The 14,648-nt window shown below is 41.7% G+C and overlaps 2 protein-coding genes across 2 annotated transcripts in view; one reads left to right on the top strand and one right to left on the bottom strand.

Moving 5' to 3' along the window:
- The first annotated feature begins 1,090 nt into the window (after positions 1-1,090).
- LOC106484203 (glutathione hydrolase-like YwrD proenzyme) overlaps positions 1,091-14,648 on the top strand; it is a 45,819-nt gene continuing 32,261 nt past the window's right edge. Inside the window, 1 exon segment of the mRNA XM_067302213.1 lies at positions 1,091-1,136. The gene's annotated coding sequence lies outside the window, so the exon portion shown is untranslated.
- Positions 8,133-13,923, bottom strand: TM4SF4 (transmembrane 4 L six family member 4). Its single transcript, XM_013942355.2, has 5 exons — positions 13,591-13,923; positions 13,236-13,325; positions 10,437-10,570; positions 8,649-8,838; positions 8,133-8,356 (listed from the first exon to the last, which is right to left on the bottom strand). The coding sequence occupies exons 1-5, from the start codon at positions 13,762-13,764 to the stop codon at positions 8,339-8,341; spliced, it is 606 nt and encodes a 201-aa protein (XP_013797809.1). The 5' UTR covers positions 13,765-13,923; the 3' UTR covers positions 8,133-8,338.

Genomic DNA, 14,648 nt, shown 5'->3' with positions numbered 1-14,648 from the left:
TTGTGCCTCTGGGTGTCCACTGTTCTTGCACTCACCACACTCACAGTCCTTTCAAGAGAGTTGAAACATACGGTGAAAATGATCCAGTGAATCAAGTGTACTTGAATTTTCAATAATGTTTTCAAAGGCTATTACAGAAACAACTCTGACAGGCTAAGTGGAAAGATTCACCTGTGAATTGATGACTGATCTGAAACAATATAAGCCACAAGAATAAAAGGATTAAAGGCAGGTGAATTAAAAGGCAGCCTCTTGTAGCTTCATAGTTTGGGTTCTTCATAGTAAATAGTATAGGCAATATTTATAGGTCGTTCCATTTTGACATAGTAATTTTCTTTGTGTTGGTTCTGTGCCACGCTGAACTTTGTGTTTGTTCTTTATAAGTAACAGTAAAGATGGGAAGGTGAGACATAGCCAAACTAATTTACCAGGGTTAGAGTGAGAAAACAGACACTTTTCTGGTGGAAGAAAAAGTTGCAGTATGTGCTTTTGGACAAGATTATGGCATGTGCCACAGGCTAGGGCAAAGAGCAAGGGTCAGGGAAAGAGAAGAAACTGTTCTATCCCCTTTGCCACAGATTCACTCTGCAACCCTCAGCACTTCATGTCACCCTTCTGAATGAGTCTTTCCACAGGTAAAATACTTTATTTCTACACCTACTTCACTGTTGTGCTTTTGCAATTGTGTTAGTCAGTGGCTAGAAAGCACACTCCCAAGACAGACCACGCAAGCTGGTGTGTTATATATAGGCACCAGTGCTCTCTGAAATAGTGTATAAAATCAGCCAGCCTACAGAAGATGTGTCCTGTCTGTTTAGCATGCTGAGGGTCTCCTGCATCTGGTAAATGTATAAATACATACATTTTTATCAGCCTCCTTTGATCTGCCTGGCCTTCATGTAAGCAACAGTATGTGAATCTGATCTGTGTACTTAAGTTTTTAATATCTATCCAACATTAGACTCTACTTTTGCTCTCTTTCTGCATTTTTTCCATATTAGTCAATTACAGCACACATTGCAGGTGAGAGCCATCTTTTCCCAACACTGCAAAAATAAGAAGCTTATGTAAATCTACAGAGGATTTAGATGTATCTTCTGGTCTGCTGCTGAAGATCAATAAGAGAAGTTTGTCAGGTAATCAAGAACAGAACTAGAGTCTGTGTGAATAATTTTACAGATCACAGGTATGCGTGTATTCCCTGTCCCTAGGCAATAATGGTGTATTAACTTCTGACCCTGTTTTGAGAAACGTGTTTGTTAATTCATGGCGTATTTATTCAGGACTATTATTCAGGTTTCTTCAGCAGAAACACTGAGTGTGTGTTGGTTTATAAAGGTCATTAAGTTAATTCCTAATGGTGCCAACTCACATCTTGGAAAGTATTTCTGCTTTACTTCCAATATTGTCAGCAGTTCTCTGTGCAGACTACCGCTAATGTGTCTTCTCATTTAAGACCTGTAATAAAACTGTTTGTCAGGGAAGAATTTCCTGAGATTGTGATCTACTGAAAACCCCTGCAATTTTAGAGAAAGAATGTCAATATTATGGCCTTCCCAGACAGCAATTTAATGTTACAGTCCCACTGATCAGCCTTTTGTCTTCACTGTTTTTTACATGTGTTCAGAAAGCCAATTTAGGCTGCACCACCAACTGCACCTCTGCAAAAGTCTCTACTGACAGTATTTTCTTCCAGATGAACAGTATGCACATCACTCCTTGGAGAGTCTTACCTCTAATACTGTTTTCCATGGAGTTCTCTCAGGAGGACATTTTGACAATGTTATTCTTAGTGCTGTATTTCAGTTAAAACATTTCTTGTTTTTTTCTACCTGGTCCCCAAAACTCATGTTTTCTCTTGTCATCTGCAATCCAATTCCCCCCACCAGATATCTTCTAATTCTTTAAAATGTGATGATTAGAATCAGATGCAATATTGCAGATAAAACCTTGGGTTAGGGTTGGTTTTTTTTTTAAGTTTTCTTGTAAAATGTAGTTTATAGAATTCTTCTGTAATTATCTTTTGCCAAAATGTAAAACTTCTACTAGGAGACCACAAAGTGACAGCACTCCCTTTAAAAAAGCTGCACACGCACGTGCGGCCCTGCGCCACGCAGACGCTTCCACAGGGACTCACTGCTCTGGCGCCAGGGAGGCCCCACGCCGTCCGTGGCCCAGGTCCCGACGGAACAGTATCAACCACAGCTTTAAACTAGCACTGTTGTCCCCAGCAGCTCCGTCGTTTCAGCTCCAACTTCTGAACTTGTGTTGCCAAATGCTTTTACTGTCTTCACTAGAAAACGAAGGAAGGAAGAGAATGAAAATGTAACATGCATGAGAAAGGACAGAACAAGTAGAAAGGTGGAAGGAAGCGGCCTACAAAGAAGGGCCTCGTTAAGGCAGAACCGGCATGAGGATGAGAAATAGAGGCGGGGCCCGGCCGAGGCCGGTTCTTCCCGCCCGAGCCCCGCCCGCCAGGGCTGCGCGCCGCCATCTTGGGCGGCCGCTGCCCGTGGCGCCTCACGACATGGCGGCGGGCAGCCTATGCACGTGGCGCCGCCGCGCCCTGATGGGAAGCGAAGCCCCGGGCCCCTCCGTGCTGCTCCGGAGGGGCCGGTCGCTTCCTCCGTGGAGAGCAGCGGCGAGGCCGGAGGCCCAGGGGACGCGTCTGCCCAGCGCCGCGGGACGCCCCGCGACCGCCGCCGGGAGGGGAGCGGGGCAGCAAGCAGGTAGGAGGCGGCGGCGGCGGCCGGTCCCGCGGCGAGGCGCGAGGGAGGGGCCAGCGGGCCGGGCCCGGCCGAGGGGCCCCGGCCTGAGGCGAGGGAGCCGCGGCTCCGCCGCAGTCCCCGCTCCTCTGCTGGTGCGACCTGCCTGGGCGCCGGGCCGCCCTCGGGCGAGGGCAGGCGCTCAGCGCTCCCGCCGCCGGCGGAGCCTCGCCCGCCCCTGCGGAGCCGCGCCGCAGCGGACGGGGCGGGCAGCCCTCCCGGGCGCCGCCGTCCCGCGGCGCGGGGGCGGGTGGTCGCTGGCGGCCGCCAGGCCGCGCTGCTGCTGGCTGCGTGCGCGGCGCGGGTGCCGCGGGTGGCGCCGCCGCCGGCTGAAGCGCCCCCCCCCGCGGCGAGGCCGGGGCCGCTGCTGGCTCCGGTCGGCTCCCACCGGCCGTGACGGCCGACGTCAGGCGAACCTGTTACCGCAGGGTGGTGGCGGCCTGTAGGCGTCGTGGTTTTTGCGCTCCGTGTTTAATCACGTCTTTAGACTAACTTTGAGCTTAAAGCCCGCCTCGTGACTAGCATAATTCACCGGTAGATTAGGCACGCTTTTTCCAGCAGCTGCTGGTGATGTTTTCCACTTGGATTACCTGCACCGCTGTGATTTTGGGGAACAGGCCGGAGAGCTAGCTGAGCAGCGCTGCACCATGAGTGGGAGCGATCCATGTTTCAGCTGGGGTGCTGCGAACGGCAGCACCACACAGGGATAATGGCGATGCCGGTCAGGCAAAGATGTTGCAAGACAGCCCCATCGTGCTGGCAGGGCTGCTGTGATCGCAGTTAAATTGTGTATTGTCGTCAATTGTTTCTCAGTGAAAAAATGGCAAGTGAAAACTTAAGAGCTTTTTTTTTTTTAATTATGATTATTCATTCCCATCACTGTGGTGTCTGTGTCCGCACTGTGGGGTGAAGGACCCACCCATATTGATTTCACGTAACAGCTTCCCCATCTGCTGGCAGCACGGCTTGTCCCTGTACTTTGTCGTTGTTTTCCTTGTTGTTAGCTGGACGCTCTCTGAATAATGTGGGAGCCATGAAAGCGGTGCTGAAGTTGGACTGGGACAGATGGTGAACATTCGAGTGAACTGGCAGTCCAGAATGGTGTTAGAAACTGTCTTTTGTTCTTGGCTGATGTAGACATCTCAAAGGAAGTACAAACATCTTTAACTTTGTATTCGGTACTTCCTAATTTTAGAAACAAAGCCCTTGCAAACAGTTGTCAATTAAGTAATGCATCATCTCCTGACAGATGACACTGTGCTGAGGTTAATGGATCATCTTGTTGCATTCTGTTTATTGGATAAACTCAATAAAATACAGAGATCCAGCTGCATATAGTTTAGCCCCGCAGGGGCACCAATCTTGTCAGACTGATGTTGAAATGAGTGGACTCAAAATCACATACACACACACGCTCCATATGTTGTCATCTGAGTCATTAAATGAGTCGCGTGTTTTTCCCTTGATGTAAACACTCAGTTGAAACTGCCGCACAATGTTAAAATTGCCCTGCCCTTAGCACCCTTGTCAGCTAGTCAGTGAGCAGCCAGTTTTTATTTGTGAATAATCAAGCTTCAGATGACTTGTTCATCCTTGAGGTTTTTACAATCAGTACTGACATTTGTTTCTTTAAGCTACCAGGATTTCTGCATTTATGTAGAAGTTGACATTTGTATATGTTAAAACTGCAACCTTTTCAGCTAATGCTGAGTGTGGTGTACAAGTTAGTCAGGACTACTGAACTCTGTTTTAGCATTTTCGGTTCCCTGTTTTTGGTTTATCTCTTGCTATTGTCTTTCTGTCCCTCTCTAGCATTGTTCTCTGTTTACTTACTACTTCTCTCCCCAGGAATACCACTGGTTCAATACATCTTTTTCTGTTACAACAGTCTGTGATCACTCCTTGTCCCCAGTTTCACTGGGCACCTAGCTCAGTAAAAACACAGAAAGCAACCTGCAGTTATTGCATAACTGACACTGGAGCTAATGAAATTCTAGGGGGACTCTCAAATGTAAATCCTAATGGGACAGAATTAGGAGCACTGTTGTTGGATCTTTAAAACCCCAGATCTGCTGAGCTGCTTGTTTCTGGTTGTGCAATACCCTGGAGGCCAAGGTGCAAATGCAGCTCAAATCACAAGGTGAATTGTGTGTACCGGGTCTAAGTATCTACTGGATATTAGCTTGTATTAGAAAACTACCATGCAGGTGGGCATCTTAGAAGCACTGACTCATGGAACACCTATTATTTTTGTTTTTAGGTCTCACAGCTTCCTGTTACTTCTTAGCCCAGCTCCCTCCCAGAGATTTTTTTATTCTATTTATTAATGTATCAAACTTGTGCACTATGTAGCTACCCAACCCCTTGTTGAATGCAGATGAGAAACATTCCGTGTTCCCAAAGACTTCATATATATAAAACAAGACAAATGCAAGATGAGGTGCAGGACAGCTGCTAACCACAAATGAAAGGATAGATGTTAGATGGTTACGTCGGTGGGTGGTGGTATAAAGGGTACGCTCAAATTCCCTTGCAGTGCAGCAGAACAGGTGGAAGAGGCAGCTGTTTCTAGAGAGCTTTTATAAAAATTTTTAAACTCTCTTGCACAATGTATCATTAAGGCCCTTCTGCTTTTATTAATGCAATTCTTAGAATTCAGGCTAGCTATTTAACATTATTGTGTATTGCTCACCAACTTTCAGTGCTTCTAAATCTTTGAAGTTCTTTATATATCTCTGACGTAGATATGGAGTACATGAAATACTTTTTCTGAAAGCACAGGGCACAGAATCATTACCTCAAGAAGAAAGTGTTAGGGAAAAGATCTGGCAAATGCCTTGATGAAATAGAGGTCTTGAGAGAACTAATCTGGCAGGCTGGTTTGTGGAGATTTGGGGTTGGAATTTCTTAAGAAGCACATCAGCTGATGTGAATCCCTCAGTCTTCCCTCCCAATCCTCTTATTTTTTCCTTGATTTCTCTGGGAAATAGTTTTCTTCTTAAATTTAAAAAGAATATTATTAAAAATATATATTTTTGCCTCTCTCTTTCATAGCACTATGCCAAACACAGCTAAATAAAATCTTTGCAAGAAGTTGAATAACTAGCATTTTCACTCATGTATAGATTGGAAGCTTTAAGAAAAGGAATTATGAGTTGCTCATCTCAACTGAATGAGAATTGTAACCTGTGTTCAAATCAGTAATTCAGTTTTGAACTTCTAGAAAGTTGTGAGGGAAGCTTGGAGAAGCACAATAAGAGTAGTGAATAGTATCAAGAACATCAGTTATGATGAAAAAGTGAAAAAAATTTCTTTCTTTTGTCAGAAGAAGTGAGGATTGATACATGATAACCATCTCCAAGTATATAAAGGTTTCCTGCAAGCATGGTATGGGTGCATACACTTTTCCATAAGCCTACTGGGGAGAGAACGGTTTTGCACTAGGGAAGAACATGATTACATATTAAGAAAGTCTTTCTAACTGTAACAGTCGTTAAGCACTGTCAAAATTGCTTAAGGAAGATGCTGGATTTTTGTACTTGGAGATTTTTAAGAACAAGTTAGACAAATGTCTTTCAGAAATCATTTAAATGCTCTTGGCACTGCTTGGCATAGAGAGATCCCTCCCAGCCCTGGTTTTCGGTGGTTCTAAGTTACCATGTCACCTTTGTTAGACGAGGAAGCACAGTTGGTAGCTTAGTGCCATGAACAGATATCAAGGGGTCAAATGGCCTTTTAAGTCACAAGTAGAAACAGACTTGTTGGACTCATCCTACTTCTTACTGTGACTATTTCCCTGCATAATCTAAGCATCGTTAAATTTTATGGAGTGGGCAGTTTCAGAACCTGAGAGATTCGGGACAAGAATTACAGGTATCTTGTAGAATGTATTTCAGCATATAAATAGACAGATATGTTGATGTTTTAATTGTGCTTTCTTGTGACATAGCTGGATTTAAATAGGGTATGTCACTCTCCTTTCCGCAAGTACCAAAATTCATATCATATCAGAAATATGAAAGTTTATTGGATTTTCTAGATAGGAGGCTTCATTTGCCTTTTGTTTAGAGCCAGTATTTGAAGATGATGGTCTGTATGAGAAATCTGCTTGCTCTCTAAGAAGACAAGACCTGTGGGATTGACAGCTGTGACCAGTCAAGTTGTGGTTCTTCCCTGTCTTTGTAGCTAATAAACTTTCTCTTGTGCTGTTAGAATAAATGGCTAGAGCAGCGTGCCTGTATCTGCAACACTGTGAAGCTCTGTCCTGCCCATCTCAGAATATAGTGGGGAAAGCTGAAAAAACTTCAGAGAAAGAAAAGAAAGGTGGAATAGTTTCTGTGTGAGGAATGGGTACATACACTAATACTCTTCAAATTAGAAAAGAGAAAACTGAGAGGAGGTATGAGAGAACCTATAAAATTAGGTATCCTGGGGAGAGAGGGTAGGACTGGCTGTGTACTAATTCTTGTAATGCAAGAAAGAGGAGGCATTGAATGAAAGCAGTGGATGACAGGGTCAGAAAAAAGGAGGTTCTTAACACAATGTGAAGTTAGACTGTGGAAGGGATATTGTGATCCAAGAAAAAACTGGACAGCGTCATGGAGAAGAAATCCATCAAAAACAGTTAAATACAAAAACGGAACCTTTGGCTCAGGAAGTCCCTGGACCACAAAGAGTTGTAGGCTGGGAAAGTGCTCTGGGGAAGTGTCTCTACAAGCTTTCCTTAACTTTCGTCTCTTACAGCCATACTGTGTTCTTCACATTCCCTCCTGTGAGAGTGACTGGAGGGAGATAGATTAAAGGTCAGTGAAATGAAATGCCGAAATAAGCCAGAGCCCCATCATGCCAAGAAATGGCTGTGTTTTGGCCTTTCTGACTGAATTCCTGATATGAGGCAGGGTGTCATGGTGTCCAGGTTGATTCATAATGCTGCAGACCAGGGTTCCACAGCACCCTGCTCTTCAGCCTGTTATTTTGATCACATACTTCCCTGCACAGCAGTGCTGTTGAACATACCCAAGTGTCAGACACAGTTGAGAAAAGAGACCTCACCATGAGAATCATGAACAACTTTTGTAACAAAGAGTTTCTTTATAAAGAGCATTTTAATCATAGCTGGTCTGGAAGAGAGAAGTCCTCACTTTTCCATATACATAAACATGTACTCATAAAAATTTACACTTACAGGTGGTATTTCCATTTGATAAACCTCAAAAGAAAGTAGATATAATTGCACTACAACTGAGCTTGTATCAGCAGCTTTCGGTGATTCCCAGTCAAAGTTAATTCAGGAGGGAAAATGTATATTTTGCCTGAGAATACTGTCTTTTCTAAATGGAAGCTGTTTTACAAAAATAAATATGAATGTGAGAGTTGAATAGCACTTATTTTATTCCATAATGAGGGGTTGCAGGAAGGCTAGAAGGGAAGTCAGAGCTTCATAACTTTAGCGGAGGGAGTGCCCTTCATCCTGATCTTCTTAGCCGGAGACAATGCATGAGGGGTGCTTTACAGAACTGTTTCAAAAGGGAGCTTCCCAAGATAAGAAGAGTTTTCTGTAATATTCGTATTCTTTAGACAGCTCCGTCTCCCTGGAAAAATAAAAGCACAGAGGTAATTTATCACTTGCTGTTTCTGTGACTGTCAAAGGATTTTATTATTTTCCAGAGGCTGCAGGAAGCTGTCAGATAAACCCCGTAAGTATGTGGAAGGACTGAGATCATGTTTTCAGCATGTGGTAATACTGCAAGGTTTTAACCTTACTGTGCTTAATCTAGAAAACATGACCATAGTCCTGAAGGAAGTCTGGTTTACTTTTTCAGACTGTCAGCTAATCAGATGCATCAGTACACAAAATGATAAAAGAAAAACATAATTGCTCACCCCACAGCATCCACAACATTTGCAGTCCCCGCAGATTGTTCCAAGGAGTCCATTCACAACCTGAATGCCACAGAGCACTGCTTGGATCCCACTCATGACTAGCAGCAAGGAGAAGAGGGTCAAGTTCCACGGAACTATATTTTCAGGTGATTTACACTTGTCCCAGATTGTGTGGTTACTTAAATAATCCCTGTGTGTGAGGGGAAAAACAAAACAGTTATGAAGGAAGCGGTGTTAGCTTGCAAAGAAAGGTGGTCTGGTATGGCTAGCTACTTGTGACTGTTGTAATCTGACATGACTGAAGTTCTGTTAGCTTTAGTACTGTACAAAATAATTATACCACAATCAATACTTAGTACATTATTTGTTTTTAGTTTCTAGATCAATTGAAGTAATTGGTTTCAAAAGATAAGTCATGGGAGAGGAGCAAAGATGAGTCTCTATGTTTTAAGTACAGTCGAATACTTCCTGGTATTTTGTGAAGAAGAAACTATGAAATAAGATCATAGCCAGGTATTTGCCAAACTGATATTTGTCCCTACTAATGTCTTTTGTCTAAAATAGAGTTTCCTACTGATTAATGTCATTTTAGTTATGCTGTTGAATGGAGCAGTGCTGACATCCAGTGGTACATTAAATACACCTAGAACACATACATGTATCAAAGGCCTTCCTTGGGAATATGGCACCTCCTATAATTCCTCCATGGCAGAAACCCAGGACTTCTATTTGATTACATTATTAATTAGTTATGTGTGTTAAAACTGTGATCTCGGATTGGGGCATGTAATCCAGTGCATCAAAATGTGGTTGTGAACAAGGAAGCAATGACTTAAATATTTGTCTTCAATTTACTGTATTACATTGCAAGTAAAACGACAAAGGAGATAGCAAAACAGTATGACACAAGAACTTCAGTTTTTCTAGCAAATCATAAAATGCTACAAAACCAGTCACGTCTGGCCCAATGAACAGAAAAGAACAACCTTTGCTGTTCTATATGCCTCATCTAAAGAACAGCAAAATGATGCAAAAGTATTTTTCTTAATTTTTACCTTCATATTTTAATTTAAATGGTAACTGCTCAACCATTGAGTATATTTCCTCTGGACTTTCTCAATGCTACTTTGTTTCCTGTGTTTTCATCAAGTGATTCCTTGACTGCAGCCAAAGATTATGGTTGAAATAGAGCATGTCTTTACAAAGACTCCCAGATTTAGACTAAAGCAGTTGTTTTTCAGCCCTCACTGGCCCACAAACAAATAATGTGTAGCATACAAAATTATAGCTCTCAGCAACTGGATTGTTAGGGATTGTTGTCCTTCACACCACCTCTCTGGAAGTGATATGTGTGCATGAGAGCAAACGCGTTTTAGTTGCAGAGTGTGATGAACAGACAACTTCCAAATCCCATAACCAATATAAAATAACATAAATACTAGTTCTCTGAAGACCATCAAATCTTAATATAGGATGTCACTACTAGCCATTTAGCTGGAATTTAGCCCTGTATAACTGCTTATAATCCTAAGAATAAACTAGAACTCTGTGCATTTCTTTTTATTGGCTCTTTTGAAACCCAGTAATTTCAACTGGACGTGTTATTACTTACACCCTTGCTCTTGAATCTTACTTAGTATGGCTGTGCCTTGCTGGTTCTCCTAAGAGCAGCTGTGTTTTGGTGACAAATACTGTAATTCCCATTTTTACACAACAGATTTGGAAGTTTAATCATATCACAAACTTAAAACATGTATAACTTTTTTTTTTCTGATTGTCTTGCCTTACCCGTTCTGGAAAGGATAGACCCACTGTTGCCCAATTTCACATTTAGGGCCTTTGTTTAGGGCTACTGCTGACAAAGCAAAGCAGTATCCAGCTCCTAGAACTCCAACTGCAGCAAATATTATAGAAGAAAACATCTGACAGAGAGAAAAATAAAGTTATTTTTGTTCTCATTCAAATGGTGAAATGTGCCCTATTAATGTGAATGCACATTCTGTAAGCTCAGCTCAGTCAACTCCTGAACAGCTAAAAAACATTTATTGTGTAACTGCAACTTAATATATAATGCATGTCTGCACTGATATTTAGAGGCTTTAAGAGATATGAGTACCATTTGCCTCAAGACTAAAGGACTTGGTGCTGACACAGTAGATGGCACTCTTATTTAAACAGTATTTAGTCAACAAACATCTTCTGTTGTTCAAGGTACCCTGTTTCACTGGAGTTGCTGTCTTTCACAAGAGATTATAAGGAAGACTGAAGTCCTGAAGCACTTGTGGCATTAAAAAAAATCAACAGCACCTTTACATGTTAGTTTTGGCATCTTGGTCATAGTTGGACCAATTGATTATATTGTGCCTTCCTGAGTCTCCCCTTCAAGTGTCATTCATATTAGTATACTCTTCTTTATATTCTCATCTGTACTTGTCCTCATCAGCTCTAGTAGTGCAATTAGAATTAACAGAAGGATTTTTTTCTTTTCCTGGCTTTCCCTTAAGCATTTTTTGTATATGCAAATATGTAAGTAAATCATGCAAAAACTAATGCCCTACTTGAATTTTGAAGCGCTTGGTTAAGCCGTAATAGTTTGTAGGTAGAGGTGATGTCTTTTATTAGATCAAAGTGATATAGGTGGATAATAAAACCACACACACTATCAGGTCTATCAGCTTTTATTCAGACTTCATCACCAAGACTGTTACCTGAGTGTTGAAATGCATTTTTTTATGTTAGTCACATGGCTAACTTCAAGTTTATGTTAATGTAGTGGACATCATAATAATGGTGTTCCTGTTAGCATACAGGAACAAATTCAGTTCTTGGTCGTGCTGTTAAGGCTGCATCATCACAGAGGGATGCTGTCCACCACATGCTCTCAGCTGACCAGAAATAAGCCAGATCCACCAGGACTCTCTTAATATGGTGGTGTGACTGTGTTGATGTTCCTTGTCTCTCAGTGAGCTACAGCACTAGCATGGATCATCAACAAGATACTGCACACAGAATACACGTTACGTTAGGGACAGCGCCATGCTTACATATGCTATAGCTTTTAGCCTGCAGCTGGCTCATGTCTGGCCAGTGTGAGTAGAGACAGAAAGCACTCATAGCTGGTCACCCTGTTCACATAAACACGTTCCAAGTTCAGCTGAATTGCAGAGCTGTGAGTGAAAGCCTGGCAGCAAAACATTAATAGTTTGGTAGGTGCTGGTATGTGGTCTTCAAAGCTAATCTAATCTAATCTAAGGTCACTCCTAACAGAAATTTGTTAATAAGATGTTGTGAAGAGAAATATGTGGCTTCTAAATTTCAGACTCTTATTTGTTGTCAGTCCAAAAGCCTTCAAAGTGTTAAAGGTGTTTGGCTCCATGTTCTCTCTGAGTACATTATAAGAGATATTTAGAAGCTGGATCTCTCCCTCCCCATGGAATGGTGTGGAACAGCAGAGGGATTTTTCAGTGTAGAAAAGTCTTGGAAAGATGTTACAAACAGTACAACGTGAAAGAAAAACAGCAGCTATCATGTGCTAGTTTAAAGCAATTGTGGTAACTAGGTGAAATATGCAGTAGTCTCTCTATCTTTTTTGGAACACCCCCCCCCCCCAGCATATATAGAAACTTGCTTCCCCTTCTCTGCCTTTTAATATATTCTTTTAATATATTTGTTATTTTAATGTCTGCTTCTCCCTTGTAAACTGCATTCCTCCCCCCAGCCCCCCCCCCCAAAAAAAAAAACAAAAAAAACCCCACTGCACCTGCTCTTTTGGGATCGCGGGAAGACAGCATCATAGACAGAGCAGAGGACTTGGGGAAGGCCTCTTGGAGAGACAGTTAATCTCACAGTCATGATGCTTTTTCCATTGTTCTTTTTTGTTTTTAATTGAAAATCTGCTCCTTTGTAAAAGATCCACTTGTGCCAAACAGAATGCATCTCAACTAAAGGACAGACTTTCCTAGTAGAGATTTATTTATTATTTGTCTCACTTTTAAACAAAAATGTTTGAAATGTTTACTAGTGTCTGAAGGTATCCATTTGAAACCTTCCACTTGTGTAAAAGGAGGCTATAACTTCAAAGTTGAACCTGGTCTGACCTCACAGGTGGTCCTCCTTAAGCAGGAGGTTGGTCTAGATGATCTCCTGAAGTCCCTTCCAAACTGAATTTTCTATGAACCTAAGAAGATACTCGCAGCCCATTGCGTGGATGTGCAGTGAGCTGGTAATGTAATAGAGCTTGTGCAACTGTCAAAATAATACTAAAACTGCTGACAAAAAAGATTAGAGAGAACTATTACACAGGGCAAAACAAAGCAGAGGTTTTTTAGAAATTTGTTTTAGTTGCATCTATTGCAAATATATTGTGATAGCAAAATGCAAAACGGCAGTACAGTTATGGTACCTGTAGCACAACATCAAAGGTACAATTTTGACACCCTGCTATTTCTACTTCCCAGCACTCAAACAAATGGCAGGGCTTTTTGTCTTATACTCTGGACAGCATGTCCAGTCTTGCAATGATTGTGAGTACAAGATTATTGGTAACAATTTAGCTTTTATTTTTTTTCCACAATTCCTTTCACTTACCGCAAACCTCTTTCCACAGCTCTCATTACCGCAGCATCCACAGCAATCGTTATTCTTAAGGCCCAGAAATACCAAGGCAGGAAAGATCATCTACCAGTAACAGAAATATAATTTGAATTGGGGTGACTTCAAGTTACATTTGCTTTTAAATACAATTGTTCTATGTCTTTTTTTTCTTATCACTAAATTAAATTACTTAGAGCAAATCTGTTGGATAACTTATAACTTATTTATTGTTTAAAGAAGTATTTGCAGTGTTGGAACCTACATTTGAGGTGCTGAGAACAAAGCAATAATGCAAAGTCTGGGTTTGGATGGGGGAAAACGGTAGGAATAACTGAATTTGTATACTCACCAATAAACCAGATCCCACGATCCCTCCGAAGTACCAAACCTCATCTGTAATGTGTTCATTTTTGTCAACTACTTTTCCTCCAGGGAAGAACAGCAAAATGTTAGCGAGGGTGCATAACACAGCCAGGGGGATAAGAGTGATCCCCAAGCACTTAGCACAATCTCCAGTGCACATGCTTTTTTAAAGAAATTGCAAGCACAATTAAAGACAAAGGAAAAAATCTCTCTGAGGTTCTCGGCAGTGTTTTAGAAAGGAGCTTCTCGGTGTATTTTACAAAATCCAACTTCTGCTATGCCTTTAGAGGAACTGAGCCTGTGGACTGCAGCACCGTCTCTGAAGGGAGCATTCTATCAGTAACACAGTACGCTGGCTATTTATAAGCTCTCACTGCCATGATGTCAAATTTCTGAACCTCCATAAATGAAATTACATTCAGTTCAGCCTCTCATTTTACCATGACAACGAATAACCTCTGTTAATATTCTACTAATGTGAACGAGACACTCGTTATCTGGGTTCAGGTCATGGGTAAATATCCTTCTTAGTTCTGGATCATCATTTTTACAGTACACTGTCAGTCTTCACACCGCAAAATACTTCTTTGTAGAGACTGAAATGGAAATATATAATGAATCGGCATATGTTAATGACAGCCATATGCAATACAGAAGTTCTAGTGAATTTTCTTTTATTTGGGAAGGTTAAACTAACAATTTCTTGTTTTGAAACACTCAAATAACTTACAGATTTCCAATATATAATGGATTATTATGGAGGCAGTGCTTTCCATCTGGTATGTCTGAAAAAAGGAGAAAGTTCAAAAAAGTTTCAGTGGAATTCCTCCTTATGTGTTGTCATTTTGTGTTCCCTAAGGATGATGTGTTCCCATAAAGCCCAGTATTTCATCTGCACTTAAGCAAAATATACACTTAAAATTACGCTACATGTGGCAAGCAGACTTCAGAGCTGAAAGAGAGCCTCATTGTCTTAGCATGCAACGTTTGCTGAGGGTGTTCACGCATAACAAGTTGGAAGATCAGAGTAATAGTGCTTCTGCA

The sequence above is a fragment of the Apteryx mantelli genome, chromosome 9 (assembly GCF_036417845.1).
Source record: "Apteryx mantelli isolate bAptMan1 chromosome 9, bAptMan1.hap1, whole genome shotgun sequence".
Taxonomy (NCBI): domain Eukaryota; kingdom Metazoa; phylum Chordata; class Aves; order Apterygiformes; family Apterygidae; genus Apteryx; species Apteryx mantelli.
The sequence above is the reverse complement of the archived record's forward strand: the minus strand, read 5'-3'. Positions and strand labels throughout refer to the sequence as shown.